Below are 26,460 nucleotides of genomic sequence, written 5' to 3'. Positions count from 1 at the left end.
ATCAATTTGAAGGGACCACCAATAAGACATATTGAATTGGACCAGTCTAGATTTAACGGTCCAAATTATTTATTGGATTAGATTGGGCCTGGTCCATTTGTAATGGATTTATATTGGACTGGGTTGGATTGGAGCAATATTTGGTTCATTGACATAAGATAAGAGTATGGGTGTTAATGGACCAGGTTTGGGTTGGACCCAATCTAAACTAAACCAATTTGAACGGTTTGGACAGTCCAGACATTGAGTTGGACAAGTCCTGATTGGTCCAAAGTAAGCATTGGATTGTAAGATTGGACTTGATCCATTTGTAATAGACTCGTACTGGACCAGATTGGATTGGACCAATATCCAGTCCATTGACACAACCCTACACGTGGGGCCCCTTCGGCCTCTGACAATGTTGCCACATGGGCTGATCTTTCTTAGGTCATTTAGCAATTTCCAAACGACCAGACTAAAGGGTCTATTCCCTGGCAATAGAAAAAAGTTCCTAATCGGTTCAATCAAGCTCACTCTCTACAGCATACCCCATTCTGCACATGTGATAACCAGTCAACCACAAAATAAGTAACCAGACAATGTTGGCAGTTCTACTAGCCACTAGGGCTGAGGCTGTATACAAGACTTGAATTGAATAACATTGGTGAAGGAGATTCTCAAAACATTGTAAGGTGGATTAGGAAAACAGTGAAGGGACTTGGCATTGCAGTCACATATTAAGAGAATTAAGTATCATAGAAAGGGAGATAAGTTATATTAGAGTAAAATGGATACCAAGAAAGCCAACACCTTTGCTGATTCACTTGCAAGACATAGAGAACAAATGTTTTGGGGTCTCACTATCGGGGAGATTTGTAAAATGCTTGAAATGTAAAGGGATTAGGTAATAGGTAGTGAGGACCAGCCTAAGCTAATTCCACATTTCTTGTACATAACATTTTTTATGAAGAGTAACCAGACAAAATGGTAATAAGTCAAAGAATAAATATATCCGTAGACGCTATAAATCATCTAGCACTATGTACAAAGATGGAGAGAAACTAAAAGTAGAACAATACAATTATGGGCCAATGTGTCAGAATTTTGCAATCAATCTTGAAACTGAAATTCTTAGAAGGGGCTGACCCTACGAGCCAACTGCAACATGCATTCAGGAACAAGGCGTCTCCTTGGAGGTGCAGCTGCATCTTTAGCGATGGCTTCTCCATCACCTGCATGAATGACAGCAACTACATCCTCAAGTAATTGATCTTTACCACCTCTCATGGGATCCTGCATACACACAAGTTCAAGGAACTTAATTTTACCAAAACATCTTTTCCTTTTGCATGAAAAGAAATATGGAAACTTCATGATAGCAAGTATCTACTCTAGTGCACCCGTCTTGTAAATGGAGGTTTTCACTTGTATCTGACTGCTACTACCAAGCACACGGCCAAAATAGGACAATCAAAGAAAAGCACTGCTGATTTGGTTATCCCCTCGGACTTCGAGAAATAGCCCAATTATGTTTTGCACCTTCAGAAATGGGTGCTTCTGCCATACTACAGTCTGGACTATAGCCATTCAGAAACAGCTAGCAGTTCAGTCAAGTCCTTAAACTATTGGAAGAATAGTAATACAACAATCTAGTATGATTGTTTAAACTATATCCATCAGGGATTTCCCTTTCCAATTTTATGGTCAAGTTCAATTAATGATATGGTTCACTCCCTAACTCAGAGAAGCTGGGTGAAACTTTTGGACACTTGAATCTTGATGTGAAGGAGAGAAATGTAGCAAGCAAATGTTGCAAAGATATGCACTGCTAATACCATTAAGTTTTTAATAGTACAAGTTTAGTTCAGACTGAAGCCACTTGACTTGTTGATAAAAGAGAAAAAACTTGAATGCTACAAGACAATGCAAAGGGTCATTACCCAATGCTAGCCCTGACTATCCAGGATCCTTGGATAAAGACCTTACCTTCATCATTTACTTGCACAAAGTGCCTGTTCTCAGACATGAACCCGCTCTCATGCTTGTCAGCCCAAGATTTTACCATTCCACCAAGCAACATTCTGCAATATATGCAGTTATTTTCCCATGGAGCTTAAACCAAAATTGATTCTCTTTGGCAGGTTGAGTGCCAGAAGCTTCCTTTGATCATAGATGTTTCCCCTATGATTATCTCATTAAGTTCTTTGGCAGTTAATTTCTCATGAAGCTTAAACCAAAATTGAGTATCTCTTTGATTATCTCATATGACATTTATTTGCCCTATTATAATATGAACTACTAAGGTCAGAAAACTTCCTATCATTTAATCTACAAAGTTACAGAATCACCTTAAGCAGCACAAGATATAAGAGTGCTCCAATAACATTTTGAAACTAAAATTTCAGTTCAGCAATATAGGGGCAAAAACTGGTATTTATCCTGACCTGAAGAAACACATCTGTGTGTGTTTTTCCTTCATACAAAATTACTTCAGCTTGACATCCGGCTCTCCGAAGAGATTCTGCAAAGGATTTACTGCATGGAGGAACATGATATTATCTGGTATTAGCATGTGAATCACTTTGTGTCTGTCAAAATGAAGAAAAACTAAAGATATCTAATTATTTTAATGTCCAAATGCCACTCAAAACAGTCAACATCGAAATGCCTACTGTTACAGACTAAGATATGAGGCAATTACATTACTTTTTCCTTCTAAAATGCATAATGACATGCTGGAACTATCTTTTTTGGTTGGACATGTATTGAACATTCCAATGGTAAAGCATGCAAGCTGTATTCACCAAGCAATCACGATCAACTTAAACTCTACCTAGAATATTGGAAGACAATTGGCTCAAAAGTAAACCATTATCTATTTTATTGGTTATATGCATGGCAAAACTTCTAATGACTGGAAATCAGTAACAATAATGAGTTTCTATAAAAAGCACAGGGTGCCCACTACCCACCTCCACCAGGATCTGCTGATTCAAGAATATGGATGTAGGACAAATCAGAATTTTTCTTGATACCTTTCTTCTAATAGTTGAATTCTTTGGGTTCTGATTCTTTTCTCCACAAGGAGATTTGGGGGCATCCTGTTTCTTTAAGGTGTTGTTTATGGTGTGGAGAACAGTCTTGGTTAAGTACCTTACAAGAGTCAAATTGTTGAGAAGGTATGGAAACTTCTCTGATCAGAACATCTATTTATGCAATTCCCTTTAAGCTCCACTTTCAAATAATATTTTTTTGAATCCACTACATATTAGTTGGTTTCTCTCCATCCACAATCCATTATAGGAAAGGCAAAATTAATTGTTTAAGTAAAAGAGGCAAGGTTAACTGGAGAATCCTTCCCTTTGCAATTAAATGACCAATTTGGCCTGCAAAAAATGTGTCTATATTTGAGAACATTTCTCAGAGAAGATGACGCTTAGAAGGCAGCAGAACAATGCATTCTTGTCTATCTGTGATTAACAGATTCAGGGATATGACACCCAAATCTTACTTCTTTTTCATGCTCTATTCATGTTTGGGTGATCTTTATTTTTGTTTTAGCAGTTTTCATTTTGCGTGTTCAATCTACCATATCTATAGCTTCTTGTTGTACATGAACTAGTGTATTTTTTCATTCTTCAAAAAGATGCTTCAGTTTCCCTTTAATAGTCTTCAAGTTGAAATAAGTCAGAAAAACTTAGAATAGGGGTATTAATCAATAGCAACAGGAATGACAGGAAATAACATATTCATGGGAACAGCAGCCATGTAACCTACAAACCTGAATAAACAGTTAATCATATGTGAAATTAACATCAAACTATTTTGACAATATCAAGAAGTTAATTTCAGGATATTAATAACCTGGAATCTGATGGAATGGAATAATCTGCAGTCCCATGGAAAAGGATAATACAAGGAAGGAGAGAAACTGCAGTTTTAAGGCTTGGGTCCTGCACCATTACTTCAGGTGAAACTCGTCGTAAGGATTGTTCCCCTTCCATTATGCTGTAATGGCATTTCAAAACCATAATTTCTATGAGATCAGCTTACCATAATTGCACAAATATCAACTAGAAAAATAGAAAGTCAGTACCGTAGGAAGATGGAACGGTAAAGTCCTCGTGTATGGAAGTGATCAACAAGATCAAATAAATTATAGCTGTTAAAAAACATGAAAAGAAAAAAAAAAATATAAATATAATAAGTGATTATAAACAAATGATAACTAAGAAAATAGTGGGCACTGAATGTTGTTGACAAATATTCAAAAAGTGTATCTAGAATTACATATTGAGGAAGAAGAACTACATTACAAGAACATGGCACCCTTTAGATCATCCAGATTTATGCACCAAGTAGCATTCTCTCATAAACATGTCATGCATGTTTGAACAATTGAGGATCAATTATTTGTTTGTAATGTACTAGAACCATTAGTAATATTCATAGTTGTCAAGGCAACGCCTAGGCGACAAGGTACCCTTTGAGGCTCGCCTCGCCTAATCACCTAGCAGTTTTGTACTATGTATTGTAAAATACCTTTTTATTCTTTATTTTTTGACATTATAATTATAAAATAGGCAGTATTAAACTAAAAGACTCATTTTGTGTGTTTATATACTAATTTGTTTTTATTATTTTCTTATTTGTTAGGATTTAATCAATACAAACATTGCTAAATGTTGTTGTAGGTACATAGTGGTCGCTAAGACCATCAAAGTATAGAGGGTGTCAAACCAACGCTACATGGATGCCTGCGATGAATCCATAACCCATTGCACATTTGCGGTAAGCCCATCGCATTTTTGTGATTACGATGAACTCATACTCAAAACTAGTTGCGATGAACATCGTTTAGCGCGAATCCGCGTAAACCTTAGACATACATAAACTTGCAATAGAGCTTAGACATGCATGAATCTACAATGATCTATAAAGACGCGTGCGGATCCGCGATGAACTTCGGACGCGTATAGAGTTGCGATGAACCCAAAACCATTACAGAACCATAGAATCACAATAGAGAACACTGATGTCCGAAGTTCATCGCAAATGTGAGGTCCCCACAGTGTTGCTATGGCTTGTGAACTGAAATGTGAGGTTAACAACCTTAAGCAAGGAGAGAAACCACATCAGTGTTCTTTGCTAATCAACACATTTTCTACTACTACTGTAAAGAACACTGATGTGGTCCCCACAGTGTTCGTAAGGCAGCAACATCTCTGTTAGATATGGCAGTGTTAGTTGGTAGTTATTTCAGTTAGTTCTTTCTTATTCTATTTGCCATGTAAGCAATAAGGGCAATTCATCCCTTTTACAGTTGGCCAATAGTTATAAATACTAAGAGAGGGTTGGTAGAAATTATGACCTCTCTCTTTTCTGAAACTCTCTTCGTGTACTTCTTTTCTTCCTCTCTTCTCTTCTTCTTCTCTTCAATTTTTCATCTTTTTTCTCTTTTAATTCAAGACTGATTGTAGTCTAGATCGACTACTTGGCATCAGAGCCAACCTAGGAGCTCTTATGCTAATCTGATTAGGCCGACTGCATGAGAACCTCCTAGGTTTGGAAGTTTTTCAACAAGGAAGGAGGATCGGCTTATTCTTGGAGGTTACTGTTAGTGTGCGACTGCTGCTAAAGAGATTGTAGAAGTCTGGGGAGAGTTCCAGTAGTCAGGAAGAATCAGAAGAAGCTTCGGATCCTCAAGATTAGGGTTTTGCATCAACCAAAAGGTGGCGGCCAAAGATTTTTTCATAAAGTAAGCTTTTTCTTGTGATTCTGTTCAGAAAAGATCATCTTGGTTTAGTCTGAGAGGTGCGACTTCAGAATTTTTTGTGTTTTCTTTAGGGTTTTGAGAGAAAACCCTGAAATTCAGAATTGTTATTTGTTTCAGATCAGAATTTGAACTGGTTTCATTCAGAATTCCGTTTTCTATGTTCTTTGGAAGACCTAGGCCAGCTGTTATCAGTTGTTTGGGTGTTGTTTCTCCTATTACAGTAATTAAAAAAAGGTTTTTTTATTAATTCTTAATCAAGAATGGAGTTCAAGAGTCAAGAGGAAGGTGTTTTTGGAACTAGCAATTCTTGTAACATATATGAGAATACTTTTCAGATTACAATAGTTAAGTTTGATGGATCAAACTACCTAGAATGGGCTCAATCGGCCATGATGGCCATTGGGGGTAGGGGAAAACTGAGCTACTTGTTGGGAGATGTGAAAGAACCAACTAAGGAGGACCAAACCTATACCAAATGGGTTCAGGAGAACTATCTGGTTATGACTTGGTTGTGCAACTCTATGCAACCACATATCAGCCGGAACTATTTGTGGGTGAAAACAGCTAAGAAAATCTGGGATGTCATGAAAGAGACCTACTCCCAACCCCTTAATGTTGCTATGGCTTGTGAACTGAAATGTGAGGTTAACAACCTTAAGCAAGGAGAGAAACCAATCTCGGTTTACTTCTCTACACTGAAATCTTTGTGGCGTGAAATTGACCACCTAGAAACACTTGAGTGGGAAAGCCAGAAGGATGCACAGACTCATAGAAAGCAGGTTGAGACTAATAGGGTTTTTGAGTTCCTAGCTGGTCTGAATCCTGAGTATGATATTGTGAGACAGCAACTACTAACAAGAGACAGTGTGACACTATCACAAGCCTACTCCTTAGTGCACAGTGAAGAGACTAGGAGAAAGGTTATGATGCAACATCAGCCCTTCCCACCAGCCTTGGCAACAGTCAAACCTAAGTCTGGGGGTGATACGGAGAGGGATATAAAGAAGGAAGACAAGCGGGATCTAGTATGTGAACATTGCAAGAAACCCAAGCATACTAAAGACACCTGTTGGAAGTTGCACCCTCATTTAGTCTCAACAAAACTCAGGAACAAAAGGGGTAATGCTAATATGGTCGTTAATACTGATTGTGCCTCCTCATCAGGTACAAAAGGCACACCCTTAGACACCCTAGCTGCTGTCCGGGCTGCCCTGACTTAATTGGAAAAGGAAGTTGGCAATTCAGCTCAATCATCTCAGCCACCATCAACTCCCACATCAGCTTTTGCTCATTCAGGTACTCAGGCCTCAGCTTATCATGCTTCAACTCCAGGTAACACTGAACATTGTTGGGTAATAGACTTAGGTGCATCTGACCATATGACTGGCTTTCCATCACTGTTCACTACCTATCACTTATCTTCTGGCAGAGATAAGGTGCCCATTGCTGATGGTTCCCTTGTTCCCATTTCTAGCAAGGGAGACATCAAGTTGTCTAATGCCATATCCTTATCTTCAGTTCTGCATGTTCCTAAGCTTAATACTAATTTGCTTTCAGTCAGTAGCATTACAAAACATCAGAATTGTTCAGTAACATTTTTCCCTGACCGATGTGTTTTTCAGGACTTAGAGACAAGGAAGGTGATTGGGACTGGCCGTGAGACGAATGGGATTTATCTGCTTGGAGAGAGTTCACATTGAGAAGATAGTGAATATAGGAAGTCTTTTGTTTCTCAGTCTATTAGTCACGTTATGCTTTGGCATAATCGGTTGGGCCATTTATCTTTTCGGTCTTTGAAGAGTTTGTTTCCTGATTTATTTGAGTCTGTTCAGATGTCCAATTTGAGATGTGAGAGTTGTGAGCTTGCAAAACATTGTAGAACATCTTATTCATTGAGTAATAAAAGAAGTAATAATCCTTTTGATATTGTGCATATCGATGTTTGAGGTCCTTATCACATCACTGCTATGGGGGGGGGGGGGTACAGATCTTTCTTGTTGTTTGTTGATGACTATAGGGTTTATCTTATGCGTTCTCGAGATGAGGTTCCTACTTTGACCCAGATCTTTCATCAGATGATTTTAACCCAATTTGGGGTCAAAATCAAAATCTTTAGATCCGATAATGCGAAAGAATACTTGCCAACCAATTAGCCTCCTATTTGCTTGACCATGGGATTATCCACCAAAGTACTTGTCCTCATACACCACAGCAGAATGAGGTTGTTGAGAGGAAGAATAGGCACATATTGGAGGTGGCTAGAAGCATCATGTTTAACTCCAATGTGTCTATTCGTTTATGGGGAGATGCTATTCTTACAGCAGTGTATCTCATTAACCAAGTTCCTTCACGGGTTCTTGACATGAAGCCTCCATTTACCCTCTTATACCTTGATAAAGACTTGTTTACTGTTCCCCTTAAAACCTTTGGTTGTATTTGCTTTGTTCAGATCCTTGGACCTCATTGTTCCAAATTTGATCCTAAGGCCTCCAAATGTATTTTTCTCAGTTATGCACAAACTCAAAAGGGATATTGCTGCTATGAACCCACTTCTGGGAAAAGATTTGTCTCTATGGATGTTACTTTCTTCGAGGATGTACTCTACTATCCTAGGGTTTCCTCAAGGGGAGAGTAGTGAGTGTGGGGTTAACTCATCAGAAGCTCCTTTACCTGTTCCATTGAGTGATGAGAGATGTAATGGGGAGGGGTGCCAGAGGTGCCGGGATTTGAGAGTCTATCACGGGCAGTGGAGGCAGGTTGATTTCGGTCATCAGCATTCCAGGCCAGCCCCAGTTCCTTTTGCGGATCCAGATCCAAGTACTACAGTTCCTTTATCACATCCAGGTTCCACTGAGATACCTTCCACTGTTGAGCCCTTACCTCCTTTGGATGACCTTGACCTCCCCATTGCAGTCCGTAAAGGCAAACGGCGTTGCACCACATCCACAGCCCACTGCATTTCCCAATTCTTGTCCTATGATCACTTGTCCCCCTCTTACAGGTCCTTCCTCACATCTATTGTTGATATTCCTATCCCCAAAACAGTGCAGGAGGCCTTGTCAGTTCCTGAGTGGAAAGATGCAATGAAGGTTGAAATGGATGCTCTTATGAGGAATAATACTTAGGAGCTAGTTGACCAGCCTAAAGGGAAGAAACCGGTTGGATGTAGATGGATATTTACTGTGAAACATAATGTTGATGGTCCCATTGAAAGGTATAAGGCTCGGTTAGTTGCAAAGGGATTTACTCAGACTTATGGTATAGACTACTTGGAGACTTTTGCTCCAATAGCAAAGATGACCACTATTAGAGTTTTATTATCCCTTGCAGCTAGTTACTCTTGGCCCTTTTTCCAGATGGATGTTAAAAATGTCTTCCTCAATGGAGACTTGCAGGAAGAAGTCTACATGCAGTTGCTTCTTGGATTTTATGATGCAAACACAGGAAAGAAGGTTTGTCGGTTGAATAAAGCTTTGTATGGACTCAAACAGTCCCCTAGATCTTGGTTTGATAGATTCAGACAAGCCCTTGAAAGGTTCGGCTATGTACAGGCCCAGTCAGACCATACATTGTTCATTAAGAGAGTGGACTCTTCCTTGACCTTGCTTGCTGTATATGTGGATGATATTGTAGTGACAGGGAATGATAATGGTGAGATTGAGTCTCTCAAACAACTCCATCAAAAATTTGAGGTGAAAGATCTGGGAGAGCTACGATACTTCTTGGGTATTGAGGTAGCTAGATCTAAACATGGGATTTTTGTTTCCCAAATAAAGTATGTTCTAGATTTGTTGGAAGAAACTGGAAAGTTAGGTGTTAAGCCTGCAGATACACCTATTGAACAGAATCACAAGATCAATGCAAAGGGTGAAGAGCCACTTGAAGAAAAAGCTATGTTCCAGCGGTTAGTTGGAAAACTTCTTTATCTTTGTCTCACACAACCGGACATCAGTTATGCGGTCAGCGTTGCCAGTCAGTATATGCACTCTCCAAGGACTACTCACTTACTTGCAGTTGAGAGGATATTAGCATATTTGAAGAGGTGCCCAGGTAGAGGTATACTATTCAAGAATAACAATCACATGAAGATAGAGGTTTATACAGATGTTGATTGGGCTGGGAGTATTGATGATAGAAGGTCTACCTCTGGATATTGTGCTTTTGTAGGAGGTAACCTGGTCTCCTGGAGGAGTAAGAAGCAAAGTGTTGTTTATCATTCTAGTGCAAAAGTTGAATACAAGTCCATGGCTAATAGTGTGGCTGAAATCCTATGGTTGAAATCACAATTTGAGGAGTTGGGTATTGCTTATGAGAAGCCCTTAATGCTGTATTGTGATAATCAGGCTGCTATTAATATAGCTCATAATCCGGTACAGCATGATAGAACTAAGCATATTGAAGCAGACCGACATTTTGTCAGAGAAAAGGTTTCATCTCAAGAAGTGTGTCTTTCGTATATCACTTCCAGCATGCAGCTTGTAAGCAATAAGGGCAATTCAGCCCTTTTACAGTTAGCCAATAGTTATAAATACTAAGAGAGGGTTGGCAGAAATTATGACCTTCTCTCTCTTTTCTGAAACTCTTTTCGTGTACTTCTTTTCTTCCTCTCTTCTCTTCTTCTTCTCTTCAATTTTTCATCATTTTTCTCTTTTAATTCAAGACTGATTGTAGTCTAGATTGACTACTACTACTATAACAAAAATAAGGGTTCAGACCCTATATTTTTTGAATTTTCTTTTTCTTCTTTTTTTTTCTTCTCATGAATATGTTGATTTTCTATACTTTAACATGAACTCTATACTTTTATTATGAAAATTATTATTAAGGAAATATGGCTATGGTACCTAGGTAACTACCCTAGGATCTATTTTTTCTATATAAAAAAGTTCATCGCCTAGGCACCCCCCTGACGCCCAGCCTCGCCTTGGCGCCTTGAAAACTATGGTAATATTACATACCAATGGATATGACTACTTCAAAGCATTATTGTTAGGTCTTTGGACTGTGATTGTCAACAAAGCAACAAAACCCAAGGTTCAAAATTTTGATATGATATGCTTGATATGGGGCATATCATATTGTATTGGCAAGTCACAGGCATGCATGTTTTAAGGTTTTTTTTATTTTAAAAAACTTATGTTTTCAAATGTTAAATGACATTAATTTGGTTCCCTTTGAAAATATGAGAGTGAAAAAATTAAAAAAAAATATTTTGATGTAGCCGAAACACCCGATATGCATGGTTGTGTTAGGTGACAAGTGTATCAATATTTTGAACCTTAGCAAAATTAAAAGCAAAGATTAGAACATTCTCAAATGCTCTAACCCACAAACTAGAATTCAATTATTGAATGTGTAGAGAACACTGATGTGGGCCCCACAACTGTGGTCCCCACTGTGTTCGTAGGACAGTATGTGTAATTATTTGTTTCAGTCATGGTAGTGTCAGTTTGTTATTTTAGTTGTTATTTATTTCAGTTTTATTTGCTTTATTTGTCATGTAAGTACTAAGGGCAGATCTGTCCTTTTCCCCTATGTACTGAACATAACCTATAAATACTAAGAGAGTGGCGGTGGCAGATCTATCAGAATCTGTCCCTTCTTTCAAACCTTTGTGTTCTCCAGTTCTTCTCCTCTCTTTTCTTTCTTTCTCTTACTTTTCTTCTATTTTTCCTAATCTGAAATCTATTAGGGTTCAAAGCTGATTGTAGTCTTGATCGTCTACTGAATGAAAGAGAAATACTTCTACATGAGTTCAGCATACAAAGGGATATTTGAGTATTCTTTCAGTCATATACCATATACAGGAGAACACGCAGGAGCAAGATCTACAATTAAATGGGTTCTAGTTGAGATATTGTTTGCAAATAATTTTTGTCTGATGATCCTAGTCACCTATTTGCCACATTCAATGTTTGTCTAAACAATTTAAGAACAGAGCAACAACTATTATTCGTTTTTAAGATAAGTTGCATGAGTTCTGGTGCAAGTGCCAGGTGAGAGCATGTGAATTGTGACTAGGATTCAGATAGTATGACCCCAAAAACGTTGTTATAAGGGAACTCAAATAAGCCTGATCTGGTCTAAAAATTGGTATGAAATTTTGGGCATATCATGCACTGGACAATAAGAATTTAATTTCCAATCATTCACACAAGTTATGTTCAACTTGATACATTCAATTATTGATATCAGAAGAAAAAAATGAAATCTAAACAACCAAAAAAATGCAACAAATGAACTTATAGCATGGCAATTTAAAACCCTAAAATGAAACAGCAGGCTGAAAATCCACTACATGATGTTAAAAGGAAATTCCTTGTCAGTAATCGAAACATGCTCAAGCTTCAACTGTTAATTGCAACCATATCTTTAATGATAACCATTGGTAATTTCTACTAGGTGCACATCCAATTAAGTGGATATGTAGCCAATACATCAAAACCACATTGGAAAAGGGATACAAATTTTGTGAATTTGACATATGTGAGTTCCCATACCCATGTTGGTTCTGTCTGATACAGGTCCTTGTGCAAAATGAGAGGTCTGTACTTTGTCAACTCAGGTTGTACAGTTTTTGTTCAATGATTTGAAAAGAAAAAGAAAGAAAATGGGGTAAATGGATCAAAGGGAGACTTACAAGTTTACAATAATTAGGAAGTAACTTGCATCAGAAAACCAACACCGACAAACACAGAGATTAATGGCAAGAACATCAGTGAATATTTACCCTCCAGACAAACCGAAATAAGCTTTTATCTGCGAAACACTCCAGGATGTGCTCTCTCCTTCACCAGCTTCTTTTATTGCTTGCTCCAGGAGGGCACAAGAAGCAATATGTGCACCAGCTGATTGCCCCATTAAATAAATCCTACATGGTAGCACATAAATAAGATAATGTGGCATTCAGTGAGAAGGAAATTCACATGATAAAGCATGAGAGTGTTTTACCTATTGAGGTCACCTCCATATTCAGAAATATTATTGCACACAAATGAGATCCCTTGAGAAGCATCTGCCACCATGTCACTAATAGTCCCCTGAGGAAAATTTCTGTGGACATAGAAACCATGAGATTTCTAGATATGGGTAGGTTGATGTCATGTACATGCAGCATAAGAATTGTAACATTGCACAGTTATATGCATGGATACTAACAATGAAAAGGGACAAGTATTTAAGACACCACCCAAATAAAATACAATAAAGACTTATATTCATTCTTTCTTCATTGTGTTTTGTGAATATGTTTAGGAAATTGCATGTGTATAGAATGAGCACGTTTAATTTAAGTACAGCATTTACTCTTTTGTAGGCAGCACCATTGGAGGCTGTCATAGCAGACCTACTCTTATCAAAAGATAAGGACCAAGATGCTCCCTATATACATCTTGAAGTTCAAAAAAAAACAAAACCATTTTCTTGGGGTTGGAAGTAGCATACAGTCACCCATGTGATCAAAATACTGATGATTTGTAGGTATATCAAACAAATACAGATCACACAATGCAAAATGGTCATCAGGTGGTGGAATATAGAATTCCAGGATTTGGAAAATTGTGGATACTCTTGGGTTTTCTAATACTGGTAGAACATAGAATTCTAGATGTTATCCAGAAGAGAAGAAGAAAGGAAGAGGGAAGAGAGAGGAGAGAAGAGAGATTGAGAGTCAACAGGTACTACTGGCGACACCAGCTTTAACAGACTTTTAACACTCCCCCTCAAGTTGGGACATAGATGTCAATTATGCCCAACTTGTCACATAAATCATGATGTCGCAAGTGATGTAACACTTTTGTGAAAATGTCTGCAATTTGGTTTTCAAAACTGACATAGGGGGTACACACTTCACCTGTGACAACCTTTTCTCTTATAAAATGTTTGTCGACTTCGATGTGTTTAGTTCTATCATGCAGCACTGGATTAGCAGCAATGTTTATGGCTGCTTTGTTATCACAGTATAGGGTCATAGGTCCATCAACTGTAAATCCCAACTCACTCAACAAATTTTTTAGCCACATAATTTCAGCCACCCTATGAGACATTGCCCTATATTCAGCTTCAGCACTAGACCTAGCCACTACATTCTACTTTTTGCTTCTCCAGGTAACTAGGTTCCCTCCTACAAAGGTACAATAGTCGTTGGTCGACTTCCTATAACTCAGGGATCCTGCCCAATCTGCATCGGTACACACTTCAACCTTCAAATGTCCATGCTTTTGAAACAATAAACCTGCACCTGGAAACTTCTTAAGATATCTGAGGAACTCTTTTAATTGCTTCAAGGTGAGTAGTCTTAGGGGCATGCATGAATTGGCTAAAAACACCCACTGCATAAGCAATGTCTGGTTGGGTCATAGAAAGATATAACAATCTTCCTACAAGTCTTTGAAATTGTTTCACATCCTTGATGAATTCACCTTGACAGTCACCTAATTTGTGATTAGGATCAATAGGAGAATCAACAGGCTTCACTCCCAATTTTCTTGTATCTTGGAGTAAATCTAGAACATACTTCCTCTAGGAAATGAAGATACCCTTTTGTGAGTGGACAACTTCAATCCCAAGGAAGTACCTTAAAGGACCTAGATCTTTCACTTCAAACTGGGTAGCAAGAAATCTCTTCAGCTTTTGAATTTCATCTTTCCAATCACCAGTGATAACTATATCATCAACATATACTATCAGGGCTGCAATTTTTCCTTCCCCTCTTTTCACAAATAATGTGTGATCAGATTGACACTAATTGTATCCTCTTTGTTGAACAGCTACATGAAAACTGCTAAACCAGGCTCTTGGTGATTGTTTCAAACCATATAATGATTTTTTTAACCTGCAAACTTTTTGTTCATTTACCTTGAGCTCAGAAACCAGGGGGTTGTACCATGTACACTTCCTCTTTAAAGTCACCATGTAGAAAGGCATTCTCGATATCTAGTTGAGGTCCCAATCAAGATTAGCAACTAAAACAAAGACTCTAATGGAGTTCATCTTAGCAACAAGTGCAAAAGTTTCTGCATAATCCACTCCATACACTTGTGTAAACCCTTTTTCCACTAAACAAGCTTTATACCGTTCCACAGTGCCATCAGTCCTATGTTTTACTAGGAAAATCCATTTACATCCAACTAGTTCCTTCTCCTCAAGAAGACCTACCAATTCATACGTGCCATTTTTATGCAAAGCATTAATTTCTTCCTTCATAGAATCTGTCCATTCAGGCACCAATAGAGCTTCTACCACATTCTTAGGAATAGGAACACTGTCAATGGAAGAAAGGAAGGCCCGAAAGGAAGGTGAAATGTTCTCATAGGAAACAAAATGGAAAATGGGATGTTTAGTGGTGCAAGACCTAACATCCTTCTAGTGAGCAATAAGAAGGTCAAGGTCATTAGCAATAGGGTCAGGAACATCAATAGGAACCAAGGTACTTAGTTGGGTAGGATCCACCCCCGGAGAGTCTGATGGCATTGGTGGTATAGCTTCTAGGTGCTCCACAACTCTTGAACACGGCTAGCCTTTGTGACGACAAAAGAAAATATGAAAGGGAGGAGGATCGGGAAGAGGAGGGAGTTGAACCGGTTTTTCCTCATTCGTACACTCCCCCTGAGGAGAAACAGGGAGGAAAGGCTCACTCTCAAAGAAAGAGACATCCATAGAAACATAATACCTCCGAGAGACGGGATCAAAGCATCGGTATCCCTTCTGAGTGGTGGAGTACCCCAAGAAGATGCAAGGAATAGAACGAGGATCCAATTTTCCACGAGTAGGTGATAGGTTTTGAACAAAACAATGGCAACCAAACACACGAGGAGGAATAGAAAGAAGAGGAGCCTTAGGAAAAAGAAGTTGATGTGGGGCTTTGCACTCTAACCAGCGAGAGGGCATACGATTAATGAGATAAGTAGCTCAAAGGACAGCGTTTCGGGACATTCATATGAAGTAGTAACCCTCGAGCCACTTCAAGAAGGTGTCGGTTCTTTCTTTCAACAACACCATTTTGTTGTGGTGTTCAGGCACATGGGCTACAATGGAGTGATCTACACAAAGAAAAGAACTCTGTGAGATCATTATGAAAATATTCTTTGGCATTATCGGATTGAAAAACTTAGGATTTCAGTTTGAAATTGGGTGAAGATCATTTGGTGGAAATCTTGGATAATTTTTGGTACTTCATCCTTGGTTCGCATGGGATACACCCATGTGTATTTGGAGTAATCATCAACAAAGATAATAAAATACTTGTAGCCACTCTTAGATGGTAAAGTAATAGGGCCCCAAACATCAGAATGAACAATATGGAAAGGAAATTCAGATTTATTATTCTCTGAAGAAAAATGGGTTCTATAATGCTTACTCAATGGACAAATTTGACATGTAAACTCTGACACTGACACTAACTTAAACAACTCTGGAAACACCATTTTTAAGGACTCAAAAGATAAATGACCAAGATGACTGTGCCATAAATAGACCTGACTCTTACTAGACTGAATCTTAGACTCTGTGACTGTAAGACCAGCCTTATTCTCCAGCATGTAGAGCCCATCCACCACACGTCCTCTACCAATCGTCTTCCCCAAGGCCAAATCCTGGATCACACAAAAAGAAGGGAAAAAGGTCACTAAACAGTTTAGAGAATTAGTGATACTACTAATAGAGAACTAATAGGGAATTTTAAAACATGTAAAACATTAGACAGGGTGAGACCAAAGAGAAGAGAAATGGTTCATTGACCAACTATGGTAGAGTATGAACCATTGGCTAGTCTCACCTTGTTTCTTCCAGAGAGGAGGTGATAGGTCTGAAAATAAGTGGACTTACCAGTCATATGTCTTGATGCTCTAGAATCAATTATCCAAGGAGAGTCAATGGAATGAGATGATACGTGAAAAGTTGTGGCAGGATTACCTGATGTGGACACAAATGAAGTTGAGGGAGGAGGAGCATCCATCTGACAAATTGCCCTACCATAGAGTTCCGAATGGTCACGGAAGGAATTAATAATATCCTCCCTTGGGTCCAGAGGTGTGTGTTTGAGTCATAGTAGTAGTAGGGAGCTGATTCTCCTGAGTATCCATGTTTGCTATAGTGAGCTTTCTTGGGCCTTGCTGTCCTAACTTTTATTCAGATCTGAACCTTGCTTCTTACTCAATTCCTGAGCCGATTTTGGCTTTCCATAAAGCTCCCAGCATGTATAACGGGTGTATCGAGGTTTCTAGCAATGGGTGCACCAAATTTTGTCTTTGTCATCCACCCTTTTTTGAAAGTCCCCCTTCTTAAAGAGATTTCCCCCACCAGTAGCAACATTCCCTTTCACTGCCAACACAACTGCATACCCTCTAGAACTATTCATCAAATTTCTTCTACTTTCCTTTGACTGTACTAATGCATAAACCTCCCGGACAGATGGAAGATCCTTGCTGCCTAGGATCTAGACTCTGATGGATTCAGACAGTGTTCAAGCCATGGAAAAATGCAAATACTCGTTGTTGGGAAACAAGTTTCTTGTACACTTTTGCATTTTCATCACACTTCAAGTCCACACTCTAATAGTGATCTAACTCCTTCCGGACGGAGGTCAAGTCTGAATAGTACATAGAAAGATTCCTCTCCCCCTGTTTACAAGTGGATGATTCCGCTTGTAACTGATAGATTTTTGCATAGTGGCACAATTCAGAATAGGTTGATTTTGCATATTCCCAAATCTCATAAGCCGTTTCAGCCCACATAAAGTTCCTTATCACCTGAGATTGCATAGACACTAACAGCCATGACATAACCATGTTGTTTTCCTAGTTCCATTTGTCATACTTAACACTCCCAAAATTAAGTTCTTTAATTTTCCCATTTATAGATCCCTGATCCCTCTCGACCATTTTAAATAATTTAAGCCATCCAGGGGTATGACTGTTGGACAGTTTTTGTATGCCCTTAGCTTCAATCATTTCTGATGTACTTTTGATATTTAATGTAAATAAATGAAGTACATGTTTGATTCATGTTGTGTGGTATACTTCTGTGTAAGACCCTAAAATTGGACACTTAATGAGACTTGTGTTGGTTTTAAATGTTCACAGCCGTTGGATAAGTCTGGGGAGATTTATCCTGCCAAGGCTGACGCTGGTGTGCTGCCAACTGTTGGGGTGGCTTGTCTCAGCCGCCAGGGTGAGACCCAAGGCACATGCAGTGTACTTGAACCCTTGAACCGAACCAGATTTCCAGTATTGCCCTGGACCTTGGAGATTGATGGGCAAAACTGGAAAGTTACACCTGACCCCTAGACCCGATTATGGTACTGCACTAGGTGTCGGATTGGGCTGTCTTTGATATGCCAATCAGTGAGATCCTTAGCAGGGGTCAAAACCTGGATATGTTGGGACAGTTTGAGAATTCATCTGAGTGGGTGATCATAGTGACGGGATCAGCCCCTTTGTCGGACAAAGGTAATGATCGGGGATGCACTCTCTCTGATGGAAACCAAACTACCGGCAGTTGATTTCAATCGTTGGAATTTTGTTTTGCAAAATTTATATATATGATATATACCCAAGTATGGTTTCAAATATTTGCAAATGGTTTTAATTCCCAGGATCCATGTAAGTAGAGAGTGCAGCACTGTTCCTTGCAGCCGAGGGAGAGGTCCTCTCTTGTCGGGCAGTGCTTGATCATTATGGGCTGAGAGGTTAAGTGTAAGGCCATTTGGGATGATACCTGATGGGCTAATCTTGCACCTGCCCACAGTCCCTGGGTTTTTATAAGATGGCTTGGCCCAGGGACCACTTAATGTAAGTGTTGGGCCCATGTGATGGGCTCAAGGGGTTCACTGGGCTCACCAGTGAATTCGGCCAGGCCTTGTAACAGAGGCTAGGCCGAACCCATGTGGTTGGTGTGTAGATCAATGCTTGGGTCCCACGCCATACAAAGAAGCCCAACTGGGCAACAGTTTGGAAGACATTTGAGCACTTGATTCTTATTGGGCCTAAAGCCCATTTCGAACTGGGCTGATTTGATCAGTCATTATTAGAGGGCGGATCTGAGATTAGGATGAGCCCAAAAGCTTATCTAATATGTAGATAAGATTAAGAAGAGTCCTAATCCAAACACAGATTTGGATAAGGGCAACTCCTGATATGATCAGGAGATTTTTCTTAATCAATAAGCAACTGGAGGAAACCCTATTCGAATAACAAGAATTCGAACCCTAGGGAACACACAACACACCCTGCAGTTTTGAGACAGGATCTTAGAAACCCTAGAGAAGAAAAGCAGTTCGCCACCTTCTTCTCTAGCTTCCTGCTGTTGCAGCCGCCACCATCTACTGCAGTTCGATTTCTCTGTCAGAGAAAGATCAAGAAAGAGTTCTTGATATTAGTCTTTACTGAAAGGCTGATTCAGTTTGGTGCTCATTGTCTTCCAAGGGATTCTTCTGAAGGATTCAGTGTGTAGAACGCACTCTGCTGGTTCTGTTCCACAGTTGTTGTATCATCTTCAGCAGGAGCAGATCTTGGTATCTTCTTTGGGCGTGAACACCAACTTTGGGAGATATTATTTCTCTGGATCAGGTATAATCACTCCCTCCTCTTTTGGTTCAGATCTGGTTCGGTTCTGGTTCAAGTAGGATCCTTGAATCTTGATTCTAAAACAGGGAATGCGATTCCCAATTGGAAGGTAGGTAGAAAATTTTGAAATTCGCCCACCCATTCCGCAACCTTTTTGGCGTCCATACGATGGATTCTACCATCCCGTTCAATGACAGCCATAGGGAAGGATAAATCCATACCCCCACTCATTCCATTCTGCATTGAGGAAACACCAGATGTGGCAGAATCTTCACCATTCATGATCACAGCTTCTTATCACACTCAAAGTAGGCACAAAAAACCTTAAAAAAGAGCAGTCTAACACCCCAAAAAAAAACATTTTGCACCAGGAGACTAGTGACAACCACTCCCCTCCTTTTCTTTTTGAAACTCAGCTCTTCAATCACACAAGAAAGAAAAAAACAGTTGCTATTACAGAACTAACAGGTCATCACTGGCCTGCAATAAATCAGATATGGCTGCTGTCGCAGCACATACAGGTTATCTCTTGACCTACAAATCAGATATGGCCGCTGTCATCCCCTGACCTACAAATCCATCACAAGGCTGTTGTCGCAGCATATAAAGGTCATCACCAACCTACGGTACATCACAGGGATCGGCTGATCCCACAAAAAAAGGAAAGAAAGAGGTGCTGATCACCTCACATCAAACAAGTGAACCTACTACAGGTTCTGTCCTGGTACACGACCAGAAAAAAAGAAAAAGGAGGAAGGGAGAGAAGTTACTTCAGTTCGATGTTGTATTCTGGATCTTCAATAAAACAAACAGTAGCTAACGAAGAGAGAAGATAGGAAAAAAGCTTGCTCGATCTCTCCTTTCAGATCTGATAGTCCCGCTCTGATACCATGTTATCCAGAAGAGAAGAGGAAAGGAAGAGGGAAGAGAGAGGAGAGAGGAGAGGAGAGATTTAGAGTCAAAAGGTACCGCTGGCGGCACCGGCTTTTTGTATTTATACTAGGGCGACATAAAACAAAATAAAAGAGTGGAAAGTACAATAGTACCCCCGTGGTACTAAACTTAAAAAATAACAGACTTTTAACACTAGATGTATGGAACAAACCAACAGGGAGATTTTTTCTGCTGCTTTCCCATTATGTTTCTAGAGATGATAATTTACAGTTTCCACCAGATCTGTGCTACTATATTGGTGAATGTGCTGTGTCCAGTATATGTAATCCATCCAAAAGTGGCTAACATGCAACAAGTCGTTACTCAATTTTGTCATTTCAATTAAAACAAATTACCTGTAATCTATGCATGCCACCATAATGTCTCTTTCTGATAACTGTTTTCCTAAAAGAGAACCCCATGCTTTATACCTGCACCAATGAAATGCCATAACAATTTAACAAGGAATAAATGAACTTTAGATGATGCAAGAGAATGATATGATACAAACTACCGAGTAAATAATCAAATATTAAGTTGGAAAGTTCCTTGTGGACAACATAGAAGCTTCTGGAATTAGTTGTCTCAGATTTGTATAATTATGCTGCATCCTATAACTATCACTCAAAACTTATCAAGTTAAAATATATTTTGTAGGATTTCTTAAAGGCCTATATTCAATAAACTTTCACCAATTGTCTAAAGACTATCAATATGCGCCTTCCCATTAAAATCATTTCATTGCATGAAAGGAACTGCAATTTTGGAAGATCTGTATACTAGATATACAGTTTCATTTGGTTGGGCACAAAATAGGGCAGAAAATGGTTCTTTTGGCAAAGAAAAAGTTGACACTAAACACATCAGTAAGACCTTATCTACCTCCAAGTTGAAACAGCATATAATATTGTGCCCCTGTTTGAACATACGTCATTTTACTTGAGTGAGATAGAGGTCTCAACTTCAAGAGACCTTGTAAAGAAAGACATGTAGAACATCCAAATCATGGGTTTAAAACTTTAAAACTATTCATGAAAAATCACACAAACAAAATCCTGATATCCAATTTCTTGATTGTTTCTACAGTTGAGAGCCCAATTCATGGCATCACCAATTCCCCCTTTGCAATTAGCATTCATTACCATTATCACACTCTATCACTGAATAAAATAATCTAAACTCTCTTGTATTTGGAAATTGGAAGCCTTTAGGGACTTGAAGGCCCAGCATTGCTCAACCCACTATTAGTGAGTATAACAAGACAAGATTGCTGGTCTTGATTCTTAAGCTCATAATTAACAAGGTTTTCTCTTCGGATCAAGTTACATCTGGAGCCATCCTCTTGTGGAAGATAAGGATCATTAACAAGGGACCACCAGCACTAAACCAAATTAAAATGAAGATAAGCCTAGAAATAAAATAGCAAACCAAAAATAAAATGCTAGATGACTAATATATACTTCCAAATTATTATAATTTTAATATTGACATTATTCTTCTTCTAAAATTTTACCAATCAGTTGCATGTTATAAATAATAAGTTGCATATATCCATAGACACATGGGTACACAGTCCACTCATGCTCAAAGTTTTTGGACGTTTCCACCTTAGCACTGCAATCATTCCGTTTCACTCCATGCTCTGACTCCATTCTAGGATTTAGTCATTAACTGCTCAATAAATCTTTGATAATTGCTACCCTAATACCTCCTAAAAACCAAAAAAAAAAGAGAGAGAGAGGGTATACATGCTTTAAAAAGCACTAACCCAATAATCCAGGCTCCACCTGTTACAAATGCCACAACTGGTTTTGGCCCATTGCTATTTTTAGGTAAATACAGATCAAGCCTGCAGAAAAAGAAACGGCATTATGACTTGTGAGCAATCTATGACAGGATCCTTTAAATATAAAAGCACATATAAGTTATTGCATCCAATAAACCAGAAAATAAACATAAACCAGAGAAATAAAGGATACCTATTTCTTGGTTGATCTCCATAAACAATACCTCTACGGACCTGACTTGAGAAGAAATAGTAATATCCAACTGCCAACAACTAAACACATTAGATATACAAAGGCAAATCCTACACAAGAACTATGACCCACATAAGGTCTAATTTTCATAAAAAAAAAATATTCAATGACCAATTATAGGGACCAGAAAAGCTGCTAGTGACCAACACTGATGAATGAAAAATGTCAAGGCAACCGAGCCTCATAAAAAACACACCTTGAATGAAACCAGGAATAAGTAGCATTGCATAACAACCAAGGGCAAGAAATCTTACAATCCACCGGTAGCCTACCCTGAACAAAAATAAGTGATCAGAATATCAAACAACAATCACAACTTAAACAGAATTTCAAGTTATAGAAATTAGAAAACTACTTTATGTTGGTGAAAAAAACACTATAATATATTTCAGAGATTTTCTCTCTTTCAAGAAATCAAATCCCTAAAAAGTCAATCTCTTATTATCTACTCTCTAAAGTACATCTGGAGAGATTTAATTATCTTAGTTACCACTAAATAGTGCATTGCGAACAGGCAGGATTGGTCATGCTCCCATATGATGAGCAGACAATAATTCCATTTCAAGGTTTTCTCATTGGTAAGAAAATTTATCGACTATCAAGACAAAGTTGGAACAAAAAAGTAACTGGGATTCATGGCCAAATAACAAACTACTAAATTCTTCCCTTAGGTCACAAGTCCCAGTAAACTTGGAAAAGAATATGAAATGAAAGAAATCACAAGGAGATCTGCAAATCGGCAATGTTAATGTTACAGATCAGCAATACCTCCACAGGGTCCTGAAATTAGTTCCAATTATCAGAGTTATGTCCAAGAGGAATCAAGAAACAATTTATCTTACAATTCAACATCCAAGGGAGAGATATTCCACGATGACATCAAATATTAAATTCTTGTTCAAACTCAGTTTTTTCCATAATACTGTCCCAAAAGGACATAAATACCTAGAAAAGAATTCCAAGTTGAGAACTGCAAATGATGCCACATATAGGCCTCTCCAAGTTCATGGCCATGTCACTGCATTGTCAACTTTGCCAGGAGGAAGCGTCATTTATTGATTAAAGAAGGGCAGAAATCTTATGGTGCATTTGCTATCTGGTGGAGACTTTGGTGGGAGAGAAACTGCAGATTTTTGAAAGGAAAAGCAGCCCCAGGGAGAAAATAGTATCTAGAGCAGAGAATCATTTGGTAAATTGGGCCTGTTTGGGAAGAGTACAAATACAAATATGTAAAGTGGAAATCAAGATTTAGGAATAAAAATGCAAATATGCAAAGTTTTGCACTATACAGGATCCTTGATATTACAGTCTGCTGCTTTGGTTGTAAAAACAATACTTCTTTTTGTATATTCTCTGTACAGACTTTTTTAGGGAATCCTTCCCTCTCTTTTAATAAATTTATTTACCATCTATCAAAATTCAAAAAAAAAAATCTTATGGTGTATTTGGGAAGAGAAGAATGCTGGACGCTTTAAGGACAAGTATCAAAACATAGAGGCCACTATAGAGAATTTCATGATCAAGGTGGCTGATTGGGCTAAGACTTGCGGCCTTTACAAGGGATGGCATTATTAAGAAATTGGCAACAATTGGCTGGCTCATGTTCATTAAGGAGTCCTCAGTTATCACCTTCGACTCCTCCCAATCCCAAATATGACCAAGTTGAACTTCTGATTAGGGAATCCAGGAATCTCAGGAGATGGCAATGTTTTGAGAAACTAGGAGGGAAACATCCTAGCTTGATACACAGGCCAGGCTGGTGTTGGTGATGCTATTAGGTCCTGAAGATATGGACTGTTCTACATGGGTTAAAGCTGATTAATCACTGCACTACATGGACATTTTTGTTGAAGGGGATTCACAAGTAACCATAATGCTGGTTAAAAAAATAACGAAGTAGTTCACTGAAGTATAGATAATATTTTAAGGGAAATCCCAAAGCAAGCAGTGCTGCGGTAGATCTTTTTCAATAAGTAAAGCTAGCTAGCTAGCTAGCGGTGTTTTTGAGAACAATTTTTATTTTAGAAAGCCTCCAAGATCAGATAATAGTGGTTGCAGATGGACTTGCAAAACAAGGAGCAACTAGAAGCCAAATGTATTAAGGTTCAATTCCACAGGGTGGGAACCTGTAACTTAAAGCAAGATATTGGTAATGCAACTAACCAATGCTAGCTACCTTTGAGGAATTTGGATTAGCTGAACGCTTTGGCTGTTCAGCGGGCTGTGGAACCAATGATGAGGTTTCACACCAGTAATAAATTCATGGGCCCCACTGTGAAAGGTTCGGGCCCATGTATTTTATTACTAGCGTGGAACCTTATCATTGGTTCCACAGCCCGCTGAACAGCCAAAGCATTCAGCTAAACCTTGCTCACCTTTGAGGGGTATTTGGCACAGAACTGTGCATCTTACTATATATTTTTATAATTGATTACTTGTTATTGATCAAAAGAAAAGGTTTCATTCATTGAGAATGAATGCCAGTTGATAACCTATTTACCCCTTCCAACTGTGTATGGTATATCTCTATGACATTCTTCCTTCCAGTAGCAAGCAAGCATTGTTTTCTTTAATGAATCCTACAAGGGTGTAGAGTTGGAGGTATAAGAAATGACTAATTGAATTCATGATAATCCTTAGGTTGGAAGTTATTACCTTAGGAGTGCCACTTTCTGACACCCATGCCTTAGGACTTAGGAGAACCCACAGTGCTCTCAACTCACTAAAAGATGAGGAGCTCATGTTAACCCGCACTAACAATATATTACTTGTATCCAGCACAAGGACAGATCTTGTCAGAGAAAGGTAAAGTATTATATTAGACAAAACGCAATCCAGATCTGCACAACAAGGAGCTGTGCAGTGCCCAATCAAAAACTGTACATCTTCTAAAATGTATACCCTGTGTGCATAGATACAAAAAGAGCTATATGGTCTATTCCTGAATAGTCTATGTGTTCCTACCCCAAAATCCTTTACATAAATTTTCCTCTGCAACAAACTTATTTTCAAACAGTCTTTTGTTTCTTTCCGTCCATATTATCCAAACCGCTAAATCAATCCCCAAACTGATTCACCAAGTATTTCATCAACGGCATCTAACTTGAAACACTGAATGAAGATTCCTATAGCCTGGAATTCTTGAACCAACAGGCAAAGTACGACACATTTCTCAGGAAGCAAGCCAATGCAACAAACATAATCACGACTCCAGTTATAAATTTGATTTGCCTATCCCAATCGTAAATCAGGTGTATACCCACTATTCCATTTAATGAAAACCAATCTTCCAATCAATCAAAGGTATAAATTAACATGCTTTTCTGAGGAGACCATCTAGAGCATTAGACAAGATGTGGATTTAAAATTATGCTCTCTCCAGCGACCCAATACGACAATCATCAAGAAAAAAATGTACACAAATCGAAAAATAATTCCTATTAGATTCAGTAATTAAAAAAAAACATGGGTATTCAATATCGAAATCAAAATTTTATCAAAGAAAAAGGGCGGAGGCGGGGGAATTAAAGATAAACATATCAGAGTAACGAATAAGAGAAAGCAGTAGTACCCCAAATAACGCAAGAGCTTGAAACTAAGGCGAGTGAGCAAGAAAGTATTGGAAGCAGCTTGGCTGACGTCCTCCCTGAACGACTGTTGTCGCTCGGTTAAAAGAAAAGGAAGAGATGTTTCGCTGGCACTTCTACGCCTCCTTTGTTGCTGTTGCTTTTGTTGGCTATTGATGCTATTACCTGTATAGGTAGAAACCCGAGGAAGAAAGTGTCTCTTGTCAACATCTTTGCCATTTTCAAATGAGGGAGACGAGGAGAAATGGAAACGGCTTGGATCATCCTCTCCTCTTAAAACCATTGTTGCCGTCGTCGCCGTCGCTGGCATAGTTGGAGAAACTGGAGAAGAAGAGGAGGAGGAGGAATGAAATACAGGAAGGATCTGAGATTGCATAGGGAGATAAAGAGGGGTGAGGACGGATAGAGGAGGTGGGTATAAGTAGTTGATCAGAAGGAAGGCAAAGTTTGTTTCGTTGTTCTGTTGCTTTGCTTGTTCGACAGTATTTGCTTCCTCCTTGTTTCGTGGGTGTGATCGTTTGAGCATATACTAACATTGGAGAATACTGATCAAAGAGAGAACTGGGCAACTATGACATCGT

The 26,460-nt window shown here is 38.7% G+C and overlaps 1 protein-coding gene across 2 annotated transcripts; it reads right to left on the bottom strand.

Annotated features, from left to right (window-relative positions):
- Positions 1–770: 770 nt before the first annotated feature.
- Positions 771–26,460, bottom strand: LOC104600911 (putative isoprenylcysteine alpha-carbonyl methylesterase ICMEL1). 2 transcript variants are annotated; one of them, XM_088901565.1, is made up of 12 exons: positions 25,864–26,002; positions 23,238–23,492; positions 22,489–22,560; positions 22,233–22,302; positions 22,022–22,102; positions 20,610–20,684; positions 12,710–12,811; positions 12,489–12,629; positions 4,079–4,144; positions 3,847–3,990; positions 2,427–2,517; positions 771–1,275 (listed from the first exon to the last, which is right to left on the bottom strand). In XM_088901565.1, the coding sequence occupies exons 2-12, from the start codon at positions 23,278–23,280 to the stop codon at positions 1,114–1,116; spliced, it is 1,047 nt and encodes a 348-aa protein (XP_088757691.1). In that variant the 5' UTR covers positions 23,281–23,492; positions 25,864–26,002; the 3' UTR covers positions 771–1,113. The 2 variants fall into 2 exon arrangements, with proteins under 2 accessions (XP_088757691.1, XP_010262382.1); XM_010264080.3 differs by lacking the exon at positions 23,238–23,492 and having other exon boundaries at positions 22,489–22,565; positions 25,864–26,460.

Source organism: Nelumbo nucifera, chromosome 3 (assembly GCF_055504915.1).
Source record: "Nelumbo nucifera cultivar China Antique chromosome 3, China Antique-T2T, whole genome shotgun sequence".
Lineage (NCBI taxonomy): Eukaryota > Viridiplantae > Streptophyta > Magnoliopsida > Proteales > Nelumbonaceae > Nelumbo > Nelumbo nucifera.
The sequence above is the reverse complement of the archived record's forward strand: the minus strand, read 5'-3'. Positions and strand labels throughout refer to the sequence as shown.